The sequence below is a fragment of the Perognathus longimembris genome, chromosome 5, assembly GCF_023159225.1.
Source record: "Perognathus longimembris pacificus isolate PPM17 chromosome 5, ASM2315922v1, whole genome shotgun sequence".
NCBI classification, from domain to species: domain Eukaryota; kingdom Metazoa; phylum Chordata; class Mammalia; order Rodentia; family Heteromyidae; genus Perognathus; species Perognathus longimembris.
Window position 1 is genome coordinate 9,439,103 of NC_063165.1, and position 16,898 is coordinate 9,456,000.

The 16,898-nt window shown below is 37.0% G+C and overlaps 2 protein-coding genes and 1 pseudogene across 2 annotated transcripts; all 3 read left to right on the plus strand.

Annotated features, from left to right (window-relative positions):
* Positions 1 to 1,746: 1,746 nt before the first annotated feature.
* Positions 1,747 to 2,388, plus strand: LOC125351027 (keratin-associated protein 26-1-like). Its single transcript, XM_048345788.1, has one exon. The coding sequence runs from the start codon at positions 1,747 to 1,749 to the stop codon at positions 2,386 to 2,388; it is 642 nt and encodes a 213-aa protein (XP_048201745.1).
* A 3,702-nt stretch (positions 2,389 to 6,090) lies between these two features.
* LOC125351222 lies at positions 6,091 to 6,455 on the plus strand (annotated as a pseudogene).
* A 6,517-nt stretch (positions 6,456 to 12,972) lies between these two features.
* LOC125351223 (keratin-associated protein 24-1) lies at positions 12,973 to 14,901 on the plus strand. Its single transcript, XM_048345931.1, has one exon. The coding sequence runs from the start codon at positions 12,995 to 12,997 to the stop codon at positions 13,730 to 13,732; it is 738 nt and encodes a 245-aa protein (XP_048201888.1). The 5' UTR covers positions 12,973 to 12,994; the 3' UTR covers positions 13,733 to 14,901.
* Positions 14,902 to 16,898: the final 1,997 nt, after the last annotated feature.

Sequence of the window (16,898 nt, forward strand, 5' to 3'; positions counted from 1 at the left end):
AACAAGGCAGTGTAGGGCCACAATCTAAAAAGTAGGCTCGGTCTAGTCTACTTTGGCAACAATTTTCACCACAAATCTCAAGCAGACAGACCTCATAATCAAGTTCTTTGAGTATGTGCCCTGTGGATAATAGTTAATAAGTTTTACACACACATGCACACACACACACACACACATACACACACACACCCTGATATCCTGAGAGATACTGCTAAGAATGTCTTAAATGTACCTGCTTTTCATATGCAGAAATTGAGGCATAGAAACTGTTTGCAAAAGACTAGCAATTGATTAGTACAAAATTAATAAGTTCTGGCTATATTTGCCTAGGCCACAAATGTTGGCTCATGGTGCATCAAAATTCAGAAAATATTACTATAAGAAGCTGGGGGCCAAGAAAAAATTATACTACATAAGCCTATTATTTCCTACTCTAATATGTATTCTCAAAAGCATATTTCTAGAGAAATATAATATATGTAGTCTTCATAAAAATACTTTTTAATAAATTCATGAACATTCTCTTATGCAAATGATGGTTGAGTTCTACTCATGGAGATATCAATTCACAGTATCCTCTCTCCAGTAACAAAGCAACTCAATTCCATGTAGAGCTAATGATAACTGAAAAGAAAATTCCTTATGTACCATCACAACACAAACTTTTGTGTCTCACAAAGTAACTGTTATAAATTTAACATATTATTAAACTACATTATTAGAGATTGAGTTGCATACGTCTATACTGTAAAGAAGTAAAAATCATGCTTTTGTCTTTTGGGCCAACCAGTCTAGTGGTTCCTTCATTTTCCCTCACGTATGAGTACATTGTGAGTCTAAGTTATCAACTGACACGAAAACTTCAGAAAATACTCAGATTTTTTTTTCTTGATTAACAAGAAAATATAAATGATTACCAAAGCTTCTATGTATAGGAAAATATAAGAAAACAAACCAGCTATAAACACCATACTCTCATATTTTCAATAATGTGCTGAAATTTACATAAATAAGCACCCAAAGGCCTTGCTTTTATAGAGTATCTATCAATACAATCTGCTAACATCTTCAGTTACATTGTAGTAAAAGGGAGAAGAGTGACAGTCAATGGGTGTGGATTCTAGCAAAAATTAAGAAGATTTTTTCAGGTCACCTCTTTTTAAATGGGTAGATATACACTTGAAAATGATATTCATGTCACATTTCCCAGAGTTAAATTAGGTTGTAAATTCAGGTTATGTCTCCAAAGAATGAAAATATGGAATTCTGTTCAATAAGCAGAAATTTTCAACTTGTATCACTTCAAAAATATATGATTAATGCCTTTAAATATCTGTCTATCTATAGTGATATTATGGAAAAAGTGGTCATAAATGAATTCTCACAAATTATAAAGATGAATTAATGGTATCTTAACAAAAGATACAAAATTTCCCAATGAAGCTGTTGACCTAGGGTGTAAGCAAGACTGAATAGGGAAGACCTGATTGACATTGGCATGACAGTTATTTGAAGGATTTGGTGTTGATACTGTATTTTTATGGGTTAGTGGGAGGACTGCTGGGTTTGCAACTCAAGAATAATGAGATGATGTCATTCACATAGTTCTAAAGTAGAACAGAAGGATAGTCTACAGGGAGAACACCTTGGAGCCAGGGTATAAAAGAGGAGGTCCAGAAGGTGACACGTACACTGTGACATCCTGCTCTCTGCTGTTGAGTCTCAGCTTGACCTTCTATCTCCACCATGTCTGACAACAATTGCTGCCGTGACAACTATAGCTCTCCTTCCCTTAGGAATTCCTGCCGTGTTCCTGTCACTTCACCCATCCCTCTCCACTCCACGGAGGTGAATTGTGGTAGTGCTCCCTGCTCTCCTAGTAGCAGCCTGGGCAGCCACGTGGCCCATGACAACTGCCAGGACCTTTATGGTGAACGCAGGAGTTTCCAATACAACACCTGTGAAAGAGATGCCTGTAGTCCTTCCAGCTACTCTCCGACTATTTCTGGGGTGCCTGGAGTCTATCAAGGAACTAGCTGCCTTCCTTCCACATCCCAAAGTTCCGGTTTCTGTCATCCAGCATCCTCTAGACAACGTGTGAGGTACCACTTCCCAAGTTACCAATCCTATGGCTATCAACCTCAGGGCTACCTGGCCTGTGGCCGTCAACCGTTGAGATACCTGACCTGGGGAAGACAACCACTGAGTCACCTGACCTGTGCTAATCAACCATTGAGCTATCTGCCCTATGATGGTCAACCTCTGAGATACCTGCCCAATGGGTGCCAGCCACTCACCTACATGCCTGATTATTACAGACCTACAAATTATACATGCAGCAATTTTCAGCCATACTCCTCCTCAAGCAACTGGTCATCTCCTTACTAATGAAAATCAACTTGAGTAGCGGAAAAGAAGTCATGGTCTTGTCTTCGAGAGATCACTCAGCTTTACATCCATGGTTCTCATTCTTCAGAGTTATGTTATGTCTTTCAGTTCTATACTAAAATCTGTTTATTGAGCATTTAGAAATTCTTATACCTTACTCCTATGTTTAAAATTCTCAATGCTTTTCAGCCTGGAAAGTTCTTCTTTGCCATCATAATTAAAGCACAGCTTTCACATGCAAACCATGCTTGTCATGTGTCATTTCTATGTACCTTAATGTGCACCTACATTTACGAATAGAAATATGTACTCTTTGTACTATACATATGATGCCTGACATTTTCTAGAAATTACTTTAATCTTTTACAGGAATTGAAAAGTTGTATTCTAAAAAATGAAAAAAGAAAAGGACGTAAGGCAAGCAAAACATGCAGTGTCAGGGGTGGATCACAGAGTTGAATAGGGAAGGTGGATATGATGGAATTACTTTATATGCATGTATGAAAATAGGGTGTAAACATCTGTTGAAATTGCTTAAGAGCAATGGGTAAGGGGAGGTGGAAGGAAGAATAGAAGATGAGTTTCCTTGAATCTATGCATGAAAATGAATACTCTCCCTTGTAGAACTAAAACATGATTTTAAGAAAAGGGAAATAGAACTATCGTTCTAAGAAAGAACAAGTTTAGTAAGATAAAACTTCTTATTCAAGATTTCATTATCAGGAAGTGAGGGTCTAAATTAGAATTCAAATAGTATTATTTATCTTTCTTATTATATGTAGCTATAGGCTAATAATACTTCATTGACAGATTTTGATATCCCAGTGCATTCTTACTATGTTTTCAGATTTAAAACAAAGAAATGCAGGAGAAAGTCAAATTGTCGGAATTCTGAAGGTTGAAGTTCCACATACTTAGATAGATCGCTGTACATGGACACGGAAAATATGTTTTGTTGACATATATATGACAAGAAGAGCAAAATTCCAGACAGCCATAGTGGGTCCAAAATGAAGAAAGCCAGAGAATTTCCAAGAGAGTATGAATAAAGAATTGACAAAATGGTATTAATCTCAATTTCTACGTATCACCTAGGTAATCCACCAGTGGGAAAATGACTTGCAAACTACTATTTTAACACAGAGAAAGTCAAATGAGATGTTTAATATATTGCTCATGGGATGGCGGAGAGAGGCAGAGGGATTTTGGAGATAGTGAGATTTGACTTGCTGTGAACAAGGGAGGGCAATTTGGGGGATGCATAATAAATGAGGGTCTAGAGATGGGATCTTGAGCATTCATCTGGTAAATGATTACTTCCAAACGTAATGCTATTGAAAGGTGGTGGAACTTTTAAGTGGTAGAGTCTATTGTGAGGTTTTTAGGTCCATGGGAAAGTTGCTGTGAAGGAAATTATGAAACTTTTGTTTCTTCTTCTTTCTCTTTCTTTTACCTCCTTGCCAAGAAGTGAGTAGCTTCTATCTGCTGTATGTTCTTTTGCAAGATGTGCTGCCTTATTATAACGGACCCAAACCAGTGTGGACAACTGACCATGGACTGAAACCTCCCAAACTGTAAGCCAACATAACTTGATCACTTTATGTTCATTAGTTTAGATATTTATTTTGGAAAGTGAACACAGAGGCACTTCCTATGGAGAGTAGCTTGTGCAAAGCATCTGAGATGGAATGAAGAAGGACTTAGAATTTTAGAACATTTCAGTGAAACTGAAAAATAGGAGAAGGAAAATGGAAAAGGACAATGAAAAGTGTCTGAACAACCATATGCCCAGACCAGATGCTGGAACTCCTCTGAATCCTTGTCAAAAGTATAGCCTTTATCATTAGAAAGACATGAAAATCTCTGTTTACATAGAAATTTAAAGATATTTAAATTTAAAGAATCTAAAAGGATCTATTAGACTAAAGGAGTTTAAGTAGCCTTTAGCAAGTTAACTATTATAAAAGAATAAGTTACCATATAGTCTTGGATGTAATTTTCATTGTTTTATGTTAACTTCATTGTTTCCTCCAAAATGTATCTCTGAAAAACTGATAGAGATTCTCAATACTTTTTTTTTGTATACCAGGCTAGTTAGTCAGGTAACTATACAGAGATGTATTAGACTATGATAACCATAGCCATGGCCTCTGTAGTGATCAGAAGAAATTATAAATTTAATTAAAATGTAATTGTGAAATAAGTCAGTGAGGTATGCATATTGAGTCTTGTCTAATTTGTCATCAATATGTGACAACTTGATTGATTATCCCAGGTTTCCTTTATTGTCATGCCCTGCGTTGAACTTACATTTTAATTAGTGATGATTAATGATGGAACCATATTTGCTTTGATAACTTGAGTTTCTATGGTGTCCCAGTTATCAGATACATTTCAAGAGCAGGTGTTTATAGACCAAATCTATTTTCACTCCAGTCTACCAAGAATGATTTTGTTTCTTTCTTAAAACCCCAAGGTAGCAAACCAACATTCTGCTAGAACGATTTTTGTAGACTATTTGGTTGTCACGTTGTTTCAAACTTTACAAACAGCAAAAGAACCTTCAAAAAATCATGAAGAGCTTAGATAAAGTACACATACACACAATGCACTTCACTTGGGACTTATCAAGGTAAGAAGAGAATCGTCTCGGAAAACACATGAAAGGTTGAAAGATTTCATTTATCAAGTGCTTAAGGTTCTTAGGAGAGATGGGAAAATGTCAGAGAGATTTCTCAAACTTATCTTAACCCTTGATGACTCCAACATTTTCTGTTATTTCCTGCTGGTAAGGGGCCACATGCTGATGCCGGGTGAGCTCTCAGGCTCTTTTTAAGAAGAATGTGCAACCCTGACTTGGAAAATTCCCAATGTGAAATAGCAGGCAATTTTCTCCCATGCTCTGAAATCAACCAACCAAACAACACAATCTATTCAAGGGGAAGCTCATATTAAATCTGTCCCATATGTCAAAATTAAAAAAATATATATATAAGGTATGGTTTCCTTCCCTGTCTACCACTGAGCCTACTTTCATGGGTACATGAATTCTCATATTCTCTGTATGCCCCACAAGCATGATTCAATAATCTCTCCAAAAAGGGAAAAGTATATCAGGCTTCTGGATTCTCCAATAAGCTGTACAAAGTGAATGGGGCAATTTTGCATCAGGACAGAACCTATCAAAAGGATCATGAATTTTGCCCTAAGATACTAAGTGGCAGTTTGGGATTTTTAGTTTCCTTCATTTATTCTCAATTCTATTTTCTTTAACTCAGAATAAGCTTCAGAAAAGAAATACCTAGTTCAAAAACACAGCTGTCCCCAAGAAAAGAGACTTCCATAAACATCAGCTTGCATACATAGACGCGTCTAAAAGAAGACTAAAAAATTCTTTCAGTTATGTCTAACTAAGCATTCTTCATCTTTCTCCTCAAGCCATTCACGTTCTGCTTAACATTTACTTCATTTACTTACCTGAAGACCAAAATCTCCTAATAAGTTACTCCAAGTGACTGTACATATTAGTTCTGCAATGCTGATACAGATGCTGATGATTATTGATATTACGTTAACCTACGAAGTTGAATACCACCAATAGGAATTTATGAGAATTTTACTATTAAAAGCAAGTGTAGAGAGCGTGACGTCTGGCTTCGGAGCTGCTGTCTGCTGTAGTAGCAACGGAGGAGCGAATTTAAAATGGGTGATGTTGAGAAAGGCCAGAGGGTTTTTGTTCAGAAGTGTGCCTAGTGCCACACCGTTGAAAAGGGAGGCAAGCACAAGACTGGGCCTAATCTCCATGGTCTGTTTGGTCTGAAGACAGGTCAAGCAGCTGGATTCACTTACACAGATGCCAATAAGAATAAAGGCAGAGAGGATACACTGATGGAGTACTTGGAGAATCCCAAAAAGTACATCCCCACAACAAAAATTATCTTTGCTGGCATTATAAAGAAGGGAGAAATGGCAGACTTGATAGCTTACCTCAAAAAAGCTACAAATGAGTAATAGCCACTACCTTATTTATTTATTGCAAAACAAATGTCTCATGGCTTTTTAATGTGTACCATAATTCAATTGCTCTCTAATACCAGATTTCATATCATGAATGGCTGCCAGAATATTTTGGGGCAGTCCTGGTTTAAGTAAAACTGGCTTGTGGTTAAGTGAATGTGATCTTTTAAAAAAAATACTGTCATTTGTTCCCCTTTCTGTGATATGATTGGACTTACTAATGTTCAATTTTTCAACAAGTTAGGGAATACCATCTCCAAATCTGTCAGATTGGTTTTATATTCAGATTTACATAGCTAATTATGAGAACATCTTTTAAACACAGGGGATATCCCTTCACTGTTTGATAATCAAGCAAAATTAACCTGTTTGAATTTGTGATCATTAACTTGTTAAAGGCAATGGTTGAAGATGAGGAAGCAATGTCTATATTTTTGGTCTTGACTAAGCCAATTTAATTAGAATTCCCTGTCTCTGAAATCTGCCTTGTACTTATTGAAAGATATTTTAGTGTGGCTTATGTACAAATGTCAAATAAAGAATATTTAACATTTCTCACATTTTACAGTTGGTCTGTAAGTTCAGATGCTTTTTAAAGTGACTGTGATAGATACATACCAACTTTATTTTTGAATACTAAGACAAAGTTATAATTCAGGATTTTCTTTATGCAGCTAATCACAAGTTGTTGTGGAACTATTGTGTATGTGTGATTGATAGTGGTGCTTTTTGCCAACTTCTTAGAGAAAAAGATTGAGATAAAGGAGATAATTTGTAAATTATGTGGCCATAAGACTTAAGGTAATTAAAGACAATATTACATGAAAAAAAGCAAGTGTATCACAGATAGAAATACCATCTACACTTCTTCAAGTGTTTGAAAAAGAGACTCAACTTTTAATATGAAATATACTATCTTGTCAGGGCAGAGCTTTGTGAAAGGTAGTCTAAGATGCTTATATAAAATTGTCAAGACAAATATGTTATGACTCAGCATGAAAAACAAGAACTGGTATAAAAGTTTCCATCAGGAAAATTCAATGAATTTTGTTACATGCAAGCTATTTTACTATGACAAGGCTTCAAGCATGTCAACATTTGATCTCTTTCTCAATGAGTCTTCCTAACTAGGATATTCTTATGGATAATGAATGGAATCAACATCATGAAAGTGGACTCCTCTTAATTATTATTGAGGGTGGGAACAGAAACAAAGCAGCACAAAATATGTAGGTGATCACATCACACTTCCTCAAGACCAATAAACACAAACAAAGATTTCAGATACAAAGAAGAGGCAAACTTGAAATTCTTTTATGAGTGAATGTGAAGTCATTTTCCGAGGCAATAGAACAATAAACCTATTAGAAGTTACAATATAAGCTGATATAAAATATGAGGAGAATCTAGGTTTATGAAGATTAGATCTGGGTATTTAGATCTAGTTTCATGTGAACGTATAGGTGCTGTCCTTTGCCACTCTCTGAAATCCTTACTTCAGACTGAATTATATCATACCACATACAATACCCTGTTAACTACAGTTCCTAGTTGGGGGAATTGACACATTTTCTTATCACAACTACTGTGCTCCGCTCTATGACTGCCAATGACATTGATGCTCTGTACTTACCATACCAACATCAAACTTAGGGGTGACTTTCCAGAGAGAGACATTTGGTCAACCTTCTAATGAACAAAATATCAATTTGTAGACAATAAACTGTGAAATTTCTTGCAACACTCCCACCATTTCTTATGTCTTCATATCCTGATGAGCAACTACTCATCAAATCATACCTCAGAAGTTCTATCCAACCATCAATGTACAACACACCTCAGATCTGTTTGTTTTGCAATTACTATCCACAAGCCTACCTCTTTCATGGCTCTGAACTTGGATATTTCAATCCTCATAGCAATTTATCATTGACTTCTGTGTTTATCGCCTGACTTCCTGTGGCTTTGTCTAACAAATTTACATCTTTGAATTATGTATCTAATAGTTACAAATGGTTTTCTACATGGAAAGTCATTGTCAAATCATCTTATTCTTCCATTGGGGGATTAACAGTCTCCATTTTAGATAATGCCATTTGTCATCAGAGCGTCTTGCCAGATAATTTTGTGAAAAGATTACATACCCTTATGTTGATCATTTGGATATTGTGCTTTTAGTTTAGTTGCTGTTTTGACCTTTAATATTTTACTTGACCATTTTGCTTGTTGATTCTTTCAAAAGACCATTTCTACTTTCAAAACGTGGCTATTGGTACATTCTTAAATAGAAAGAAAACTTTCATAATTATTTCAAAATAAAGTTTCTATAAGTGAAATTGAAAACTCTACTGTTTAGATTTTTTTGTATCTTCAAACAAGTTAAGGCCCTTTAGTTTTATTAAAAGTACAAATAAAGAAAAAAATGTATCAGACAAAAAAATGATAGACTCTTTGAAAAACCTGATTAAGAATTTCATGCTATTGGACTATAAAATGTACACTTGTATATCTAGCAATTAATAAAGGAATTATGAACATTTTCAATGAATTATACTTTACCATGATTACAGGCAATACTACAATTCCACAGGCTTAAAATTATGGGTCTGTTTATTTTTCAAAGTACACATTCATTGTTCCTGCCAAGACCATGAAGTCATTGTGGGACCCAGGCAGAAAGTCTTCACCAAAAGGGAATCAGCAGGAGACACAGAAAATGGCATGAAATGAAAGCATCTATAAAACAACTTACAGGTCTTCTAAATTATTACTGAACATAAGACATTGTAGTATCTACCCTGCACTAGAACACAATTGTGCATATAATGAAAGAAATGAAAGGTTAAATTTCTTGTGACCTAAAAGAGTAGAAAACATCTATGCTGTTATTTTCTTTAAAGACTACTTTCTGTAAATTTAGTTTCTTTTCGTCTTCTGTGTTTACCCTAAAGGAATTTAACCTTTGGGAAAATTGAGATAGAGTACCATAACTCTCTTTTAATGAGGTGAAAGAACTTGACTTGTTCATTAAAAGGAGTTTATTTCTCATGCCTCAGATGATTTTTTTAAGTGATGTGATAGGTAGAATGTGTATTCTTTGCATTTTCAATTTGTCCTGGACACAGAGCAGCTGTGTGTGTGTGTGTGTGTGTGTGTGTGTGTGTGTGTGTTTTATAAAGTATATTCACAGTCATTAACTGATATAGCAAATTATCAGAAAACTTGTTCAAAATAGTAGAAATGTATTCCCATATAGTTCTGAAGGTTAGAAGTCCAAGTTCAATTTCTTTTGCTAAAATCCAAGGCGAGAACAGTGCTGATTCCCAGTAGAGTCTCTAGCAGAAAAATCTGTGCCTGCCCTTTCATCTTCTTAACATAGCTACCATTTCTTCACTTGTGGCCATGACACTGAAATTTCTTCTATGTCTGCCTTGTTCTCTCTCTCTCTCTCTTTCTCTCTCTGTCTCTTTCTTTTTCTCTATCTCCCCTTCCTTCCCTCCCTCTTCTTCCCTATCCTTCTCTCTTTCCCTCTCTTCTTTCCTTCCTACGTTCCTCCTTCTCCCTTTCTCTTTCTCTCCCTTTCCTTCCCAGTTCCTCTCCCCCTTTCTCTCTCTCCCCTCTTCCTCTTTCTCCCTCTCCCACCCTCTCCTCCTCCTCTCCTATTTCCCTCTGGCCTCCTCTCTCCTCTCTTCCCCTCTCTTGTCTCTGTCTTTCAAGGAACATTGTAATTATGTCATGACAAATAAGATAAATCTAACTCAGGACACATTCATATTCACATTTTCAAAGTCCTTTTGTCATATAAAGTGGCACTCAAATGTTCTCAGTGGGAGGAGTGGGCATTTGGGGTGGCATTTGGGTAGGTGGGTAGTCCTCCAAATACAGACTATCAATGGGCATCAATGAATTCGGTGTTTAAATGAGGCCAGATAATGAACATGATGATTCTCCAAAGCACTCAAAGTCAATAATCAAAAAATGACAACATTCCTTACTTCTATAAAAGCCTTTTATTGTTATGACTCTGATAGTTACTCTGTATTGAAGCAAGCTGGTCAGTGTCTAATGGAGACTAATATAGATGACAATTGTGTAGAGGATACAGTGGAAGTTGATCACATGTGAGTATGATGTACTGAGACAATAAGAACATACCAAAGCAAATAAAACACTGAATGAAATGTTTCAAATCTCATGTTTCGGGGCTGGGGATATAGCCTAGTGGCAAGAGTGCCTGCCTCGGATACACGAGGCCCTAGGTTCGATTCCCCAGCACCACATATACAGAAAACGGCCAGAAGTGGCGCTGTGGCTCAAGTGGCAGAGTTCTAGCCTTGAGCGGGAAGAAGCCAGGGACAGTGCTCAGGACCTGAGTCCAAGACCCACGACTGGCCAAAAAAAAAAAAAAAAAAAAAAATCTCATGTTTCATTGTAGATTGATACCATAATAAATATACATATGATAGAAATTCTCATTCTTGAAATATATACTAATTATTTGATGATCTACAGAATATTGGTAGACATACACTTGAATGAATACTAAATTAAAATAATTAACAGTTTTTAATTTATTATTCCGAAGTAGACTATATTGGATTTCTAGTTATGCAATCTCCTGTTACTTTCTATGGACTTGCTACAAAGAAGTCTAAACCCCAAGACTATGAGGAATTTATGATGTGACAAATGACGGGTAGATGAGAGAGACAGACAGATAGATAGTTGATAGATAGAAGATAAATATGGTAGATAGATAAATAGATAGATAGATGATAGAAAGATAGATAGATGGGGAAAGCCTAAACTAAAAGACTGAAAGTAATTAGGGTATGATAGATGATAGACAAATGACAGAAGATAGATAGGTAATTGATAGATAATATATAACAGGTGGATATATGATACATATGATAGATAATAGACACAGAGAGATACATAGATACAGAAATAAAGTTAGTAACTTACAGGGAAGTTGGCTACCAACTGCTGTATGCTTCAATTTTCTCCTCTGTCTGCCCAAAATCTAAAGGATTTCTGTACCTAAACAATTTGCTGAAAAATATTGCTTCCCAATCTCAACCTTTTTCACCTGAGAGAAATTTCAGAAAGAGACGAAAGGTCTTTAATAGAGTTGTTTATTTCATCATACAGAATAAACACTGACAGAAGCACTGAGAAAACTCAGGAAATAGAGGATATCTGTAGGTTTATATTGTTGTGCATTTAAAAACCTGGCTGAGACCTACAGAATGGCAAAGGAAGTCTAATTGTCTCCTTGAGGACAATGTCTTATCCCTATAGTTCATCATACCTGAAGAAGTCAGTGCTGTCCTCTGTCTGAACTCATCATTGTTAAGAAAGCACTGCTGTTTCTAATTCAACAGAGGCTGCAAATCTGAATTAGAGTTTATATTTTGAAGAACATAATGTCAGGCTTTCAGTTTAAATTAAAATCTCTGCTAATATTTCTTTTTTTTTCCTTTAGCTTCCTCCTAAGGAAGGAAAATTGCTACTTAACTTGTACAATGCCTATAAAAACTACTCAGGGTATTCAAATAAAAAGTTTTTAGCATAGTCATTCCTTTTTGTTACTCTAGACCAAAAATAACTTCTGTTCAGGAATTAAACAAAATCTATGTGCAAAGAAAGCAAATACGTAATTTGTAGAATTTAATTGGGGAAAGAATGTTACACATCTGACAATATTTGGGTTTTCCAACAAGAACAATGGAGCCCATGTTGTATAATTGTAGTCAATTAAGAGGGTTTAATGTTGACATACAGGATATGGTTAATATTACATAATGTGGGAACTTTAAGAAGAGGATTTTGTGGAAACTTGGTTGCTTAGCAACCACAGGCCCACAGGGACAAGTTCATTTTTAGCATGATGTAATGCCACCAAGCACCATTTAGGCATGCAGTGAGTCTAATGTATGGAATTCTCCAAACACATCAGATGAGACGCTGTCATCTATATATGGCCTGGCATAGACAGAGAATTGCACGGATTTGGGGAAAATAATTTTTCTCTTAATACATCGATGCCAGGCCTTCTCTTTTGAGTAACACTACTGGGGGCCCCAAACCATCTAGCTTATTTCAGAATGTAGGACCAATTCCCACGGTATTGTGCAGTGGCAAAGAGTGGGAAAGCACAGGCCTTCGCTTTATTGAACCCTCGTTAACCTTTTAATAACCACGTTTCTGCAGCCTAGAGATGCATGAACTCTTGTTAACCGCCCATTTTGGCAGTTGAGAGTTGGCTAATGAACATTAAAATCACGGTTCCCAAAGCTATGGTCTACAGATGGTGAGTGATGGGGGCTGTTCAAAGTGATGTTTACGGATAAACTTATTGTTGCATGAGGATAAACACATGTGCAGCTGTGGCACACACACACACACACACACACACACACACACACACACACACAGATATGAAATGTTTCTGTTTATTTTTCCAAGTAGGGAGAAGGAAGAGAGTCTGGGAGGTTCCCGACCATCCCCAGGGAAGATATAAAGACTCCCCTGCATCAATCAGAGCATCCCCGGGCAGCTCCCACGTGGCGTGAATCCAGTCTCCATGTCTCTTCTGGGCTATCCCGAGCTTTGCAGTGCTCCATCCTACAGAACCCATTGCTACCTCCCAGTGACTCCTGTTTCTTTTTGCTCCAGCGATGTAAGCACTACCTTTGGACACTACTTACCCAGTAGCTGCCAAAGCAATCTGTGGCTCCTGGATGGCTGCCAGGAATCCTCCTGTGAAACACACAGCGCCGAACCTCCCAGCCTTGAGCCTAAGTCCGGCACCGCGTGTCCTGCCTCCAGGAACTCCTGCAATGTTCCCTCCTCGGCAGGCCAGGTCATCAGTGCGTGTGGAACTACCCACATCAACGCCAGCCCCAAGGGCTGCCCAGGTCCTGGAAACAAGGGGTATGTATCCAATTGCCATACGCCCACTCCATGTGCCTCCAAAGCTTGTCAGACCCTGCGACCTTCATCAACTTGTCAAGGGCAACGTCTTTACTTATCCAAGAATCTTCAGCCCCAAAGTCCCTACCGACTGAGTGGTTGGGGATATACAAGCTACCGAAATGTTGGCTTCCTCCCCAATGGCTTCTCGTCATCATGTTATGCTGCCAACAGCTACCCACCTCAGAGGTATTTTGTGAGATATTGCCCATATCGCAATTATGGGTCTGTGAGCTGTCGACCACTGACTTACTTGTCTAGACACTTCCGGTCTCTGAGCTGTATACCCAGTACCTTTCCTCCTCTGAGGTACCTGTGCAGTGGTAGCAGACCCCTGAATTGCTACTGATCAACCTAATCGCATTTCCAGCAGCTAGATATGGCCCAGGGGGGCAGATGCCACTAAGTGGTAGGCTCTGTAATATTCAGCGGAATTGCTTAATGCATCTTCAGAATGTTGTTACCTTTTGCTTCAAATATAACTCCCTGGCTTATTAACCACACAGCTATGACTGTCTGATGGATTTTTTTTTTCATATTTCTCTGCTAATGCTTTTTGTATTGAAGACTGATTCTGAAAGTGTTATTTCAAAGATTGATGATGGATGGACTCACTGAAGGGACTGCTAGTAACATGTAGCCATGAGGAGATTTCTTAGTCTGTTTGCCTTTTGTCTGCCAAAGGGAGTCTCATCTTTCTCTACTTGATGGAGGGAGCCTGTTCATTCCAAGGTGCAAGTTCCTCCAAATGTTTTTGCTTTATATCAGTATTTTTTTCAACCACCTAATTAGCATCTTCCTAGAGAAGTGAGTGCATAACATTATCTTAAAACATACTTCAGTTGAGCTGTTTCTTACTTTCCTTGCTATTTGGTTGTAAGAATGAGCAATAGCCAACTGGATTTCAGGAGCAGAAGACTTTAACAAATCTGTTTGAAAGAAGCTTTAAAGACCAAATTGATGGCTTCCTGGCTATACTGTTGTTGATTGCACAGAAGAAAACCACGGAAGTAGCAGAAGTACAAATACCATTTGTTGGCGATAAAAACTTGCATAGACTCTTGAGGTGACTATTGGACTATATTCAAAATTCTATAATCCTGTCCTGATGAATTACTGCATTCTGACTCTGGAAAAGTTCCTGGTATTTAATAAACATTTTTTATCTGGAAATGATGGGTTTATTAATTTTTGCTTTATTTTATATTCATTGAAGTATAATTTCTGTTCTGAGCAATATTCATGGCATAATCAACATGCTAGTTTGTTTCTGTTTGTTGTATACATGAAGAAAGACTGGGCATGGTGAACCATTTTAATTCCATTTCCTTCCATGGTAGAGTTTGGGGGAGAATAGCACTTGGAGGCTTGTCCAGGCAATGATTTAGCTATAATTTCATCATAATCAATGAGCTGGCAAGGGCACATCTGCCTATGAACCAGCTACTCACAAAGCTGTAAGTAGGTGTTCCATGGTCTGAGCCTAGTGCCCCCCCCCAATAAAAAACAAAACTGACTCAAAGCATAAACAAAAAAATTGGCTCTGTTCATTTTGTTGGACTGTTTTGTTTGCCTTTCTGAAAAATTATATCATTCATTTGAATTCTCCTTAGAATCTACTCTCTTTGGGGTCATTATTTGTGTGCACTTGAAAGGTAGGACAATGGGAAAAGGATAGATAAATAAAGGAAGAGGAGGAGAGTGCAGTGATAAAATTCAATGCATACTCAACAAAATGAAGAAAATTAAGGGGAGGGATAAGGTTGGGAGGGATGGGGAAGAATGATGAAAGGAATGACATTAAGCAAGATGCATTGTACTCAAAAGTTGCTTTATTAATGGAAACTTGTTTGTACAACTACTTAAAGATAATACAAATGTCACTCAAAATAAAGTTTTTTCTGCTTGTGTCATTAAAAATGTCTGTGGTTGTAGCTCAAGTGGTATATGTGAAAAGTTAGGCGTGGGCTATGAAGTCTAGAACTTTTAACTTGTTTTTATGATGTCCAATTTTCAACACATTAAATGTATTTTTCTTAGAATGTCTGTGATTTGGAAATTTTATGAATTTTGGAGAATATTTATAAAATAAATCAAGTTATCAAAAGAAGTACAAAACATGCATATTTTGGTTTCAATTCTCAGAACCTCAAAAAGTAAGAAAAAGGCAAATACCTAAATTAAAACTTGCAAATGTAGGGCTGGGGATATAGCCTAGTGGCAAGAGTGCCTGCCTCGGATACACGAGGCCCTAGGTTCGATTCCCTAGCACCACATATACAGAAAACGGCCAGAAGCGGCGCTGTGGCTCAAGTGGCAGAGTGCTAGCCTTGAGCGGGAAGAAGCCAGGGACAGTGCTCAGGCCCTGAGTCCAAGGCCCAGGACTGGCCAAAAAAAAAAAAAACTTGCAAATGTAGGCCAGGTATGGTAACACACATCTCTAATTCCAGTTATAGGGGATCCAGATGCCGGAAGATCACTAATTTAAGTATAGCCTTAAGCAAAGTTAATGAGATACAATCTAAAAACAAAATACAAATAAGAGGTCTGGGGTTAGGGCTTAAGTGGTAGCCCACACAGAGTTACAAAGCACACAAATGATGCCAAAGCATTCCAATTGTATCTACTAATCAGTTAGTATATAGCTCATATATATATATATACATACATGCATATATATATACATATATATACATATACATAGCTGGGGATGATGAGGTCAGAATTTCCTATGAATATGCATTTAATTTTCTAAGTGTTCTGTGTGCCAGAAATTTCTTATGTTGACAACATATAATAATCCATGGGAAACGTCCATTGCTTGTATATGACCTGTCTGATTCCTTTAATATGGGATAAATGTTCAGCATTTGCACATGATTACTGTGTGCCCTAGACACACAGTATTCCCCTCTTATTAACTGTAATATATTAGGGACCTTAAGAATCACAAGATTCTTAGAGTCTATCTATTCTCAAGAACTAATCATAGTAGTGATACACTAAAAAGAACATAAAATACCGCCTCAATCATTTTAAGAACAGGAAAAGATTAATTCTACCTAGAGGACAGAGAAAACACTTGAGACTAAGGTGGAGAAATGGCACGATATGCAGGTCTCCATAGTGGTATAAGTGGTGGGGCTAATTTCACCAATAGTCAAAGAAGGTCAGCTGACAAGTAGATTGTGAAAGATTTTCAGGTTAAGTTGCATGCAGATGTGCAAATATATAGTCACCAGTGGAAAATAATTGTGAAGGAAATATAGGATCCTAGATTAAGAACAGTGGGCAATGAAAATTTTCTTAAATAAAAATGACCAAGTTGCCAACAAACTAAAAGGTTTGCAAATATGGATATATCAAAATTAAAATAGGTAATAGAAGTTACAATAGATACATTAAAGGTAAAGGGTATGATGGAGCATATGGGAACTGCGCACTTATTAACCAAACTTACTGTAAACATTAAGCTTCAAAAGTAATCTAGTCATAAAAATATCTAATAACTCAAT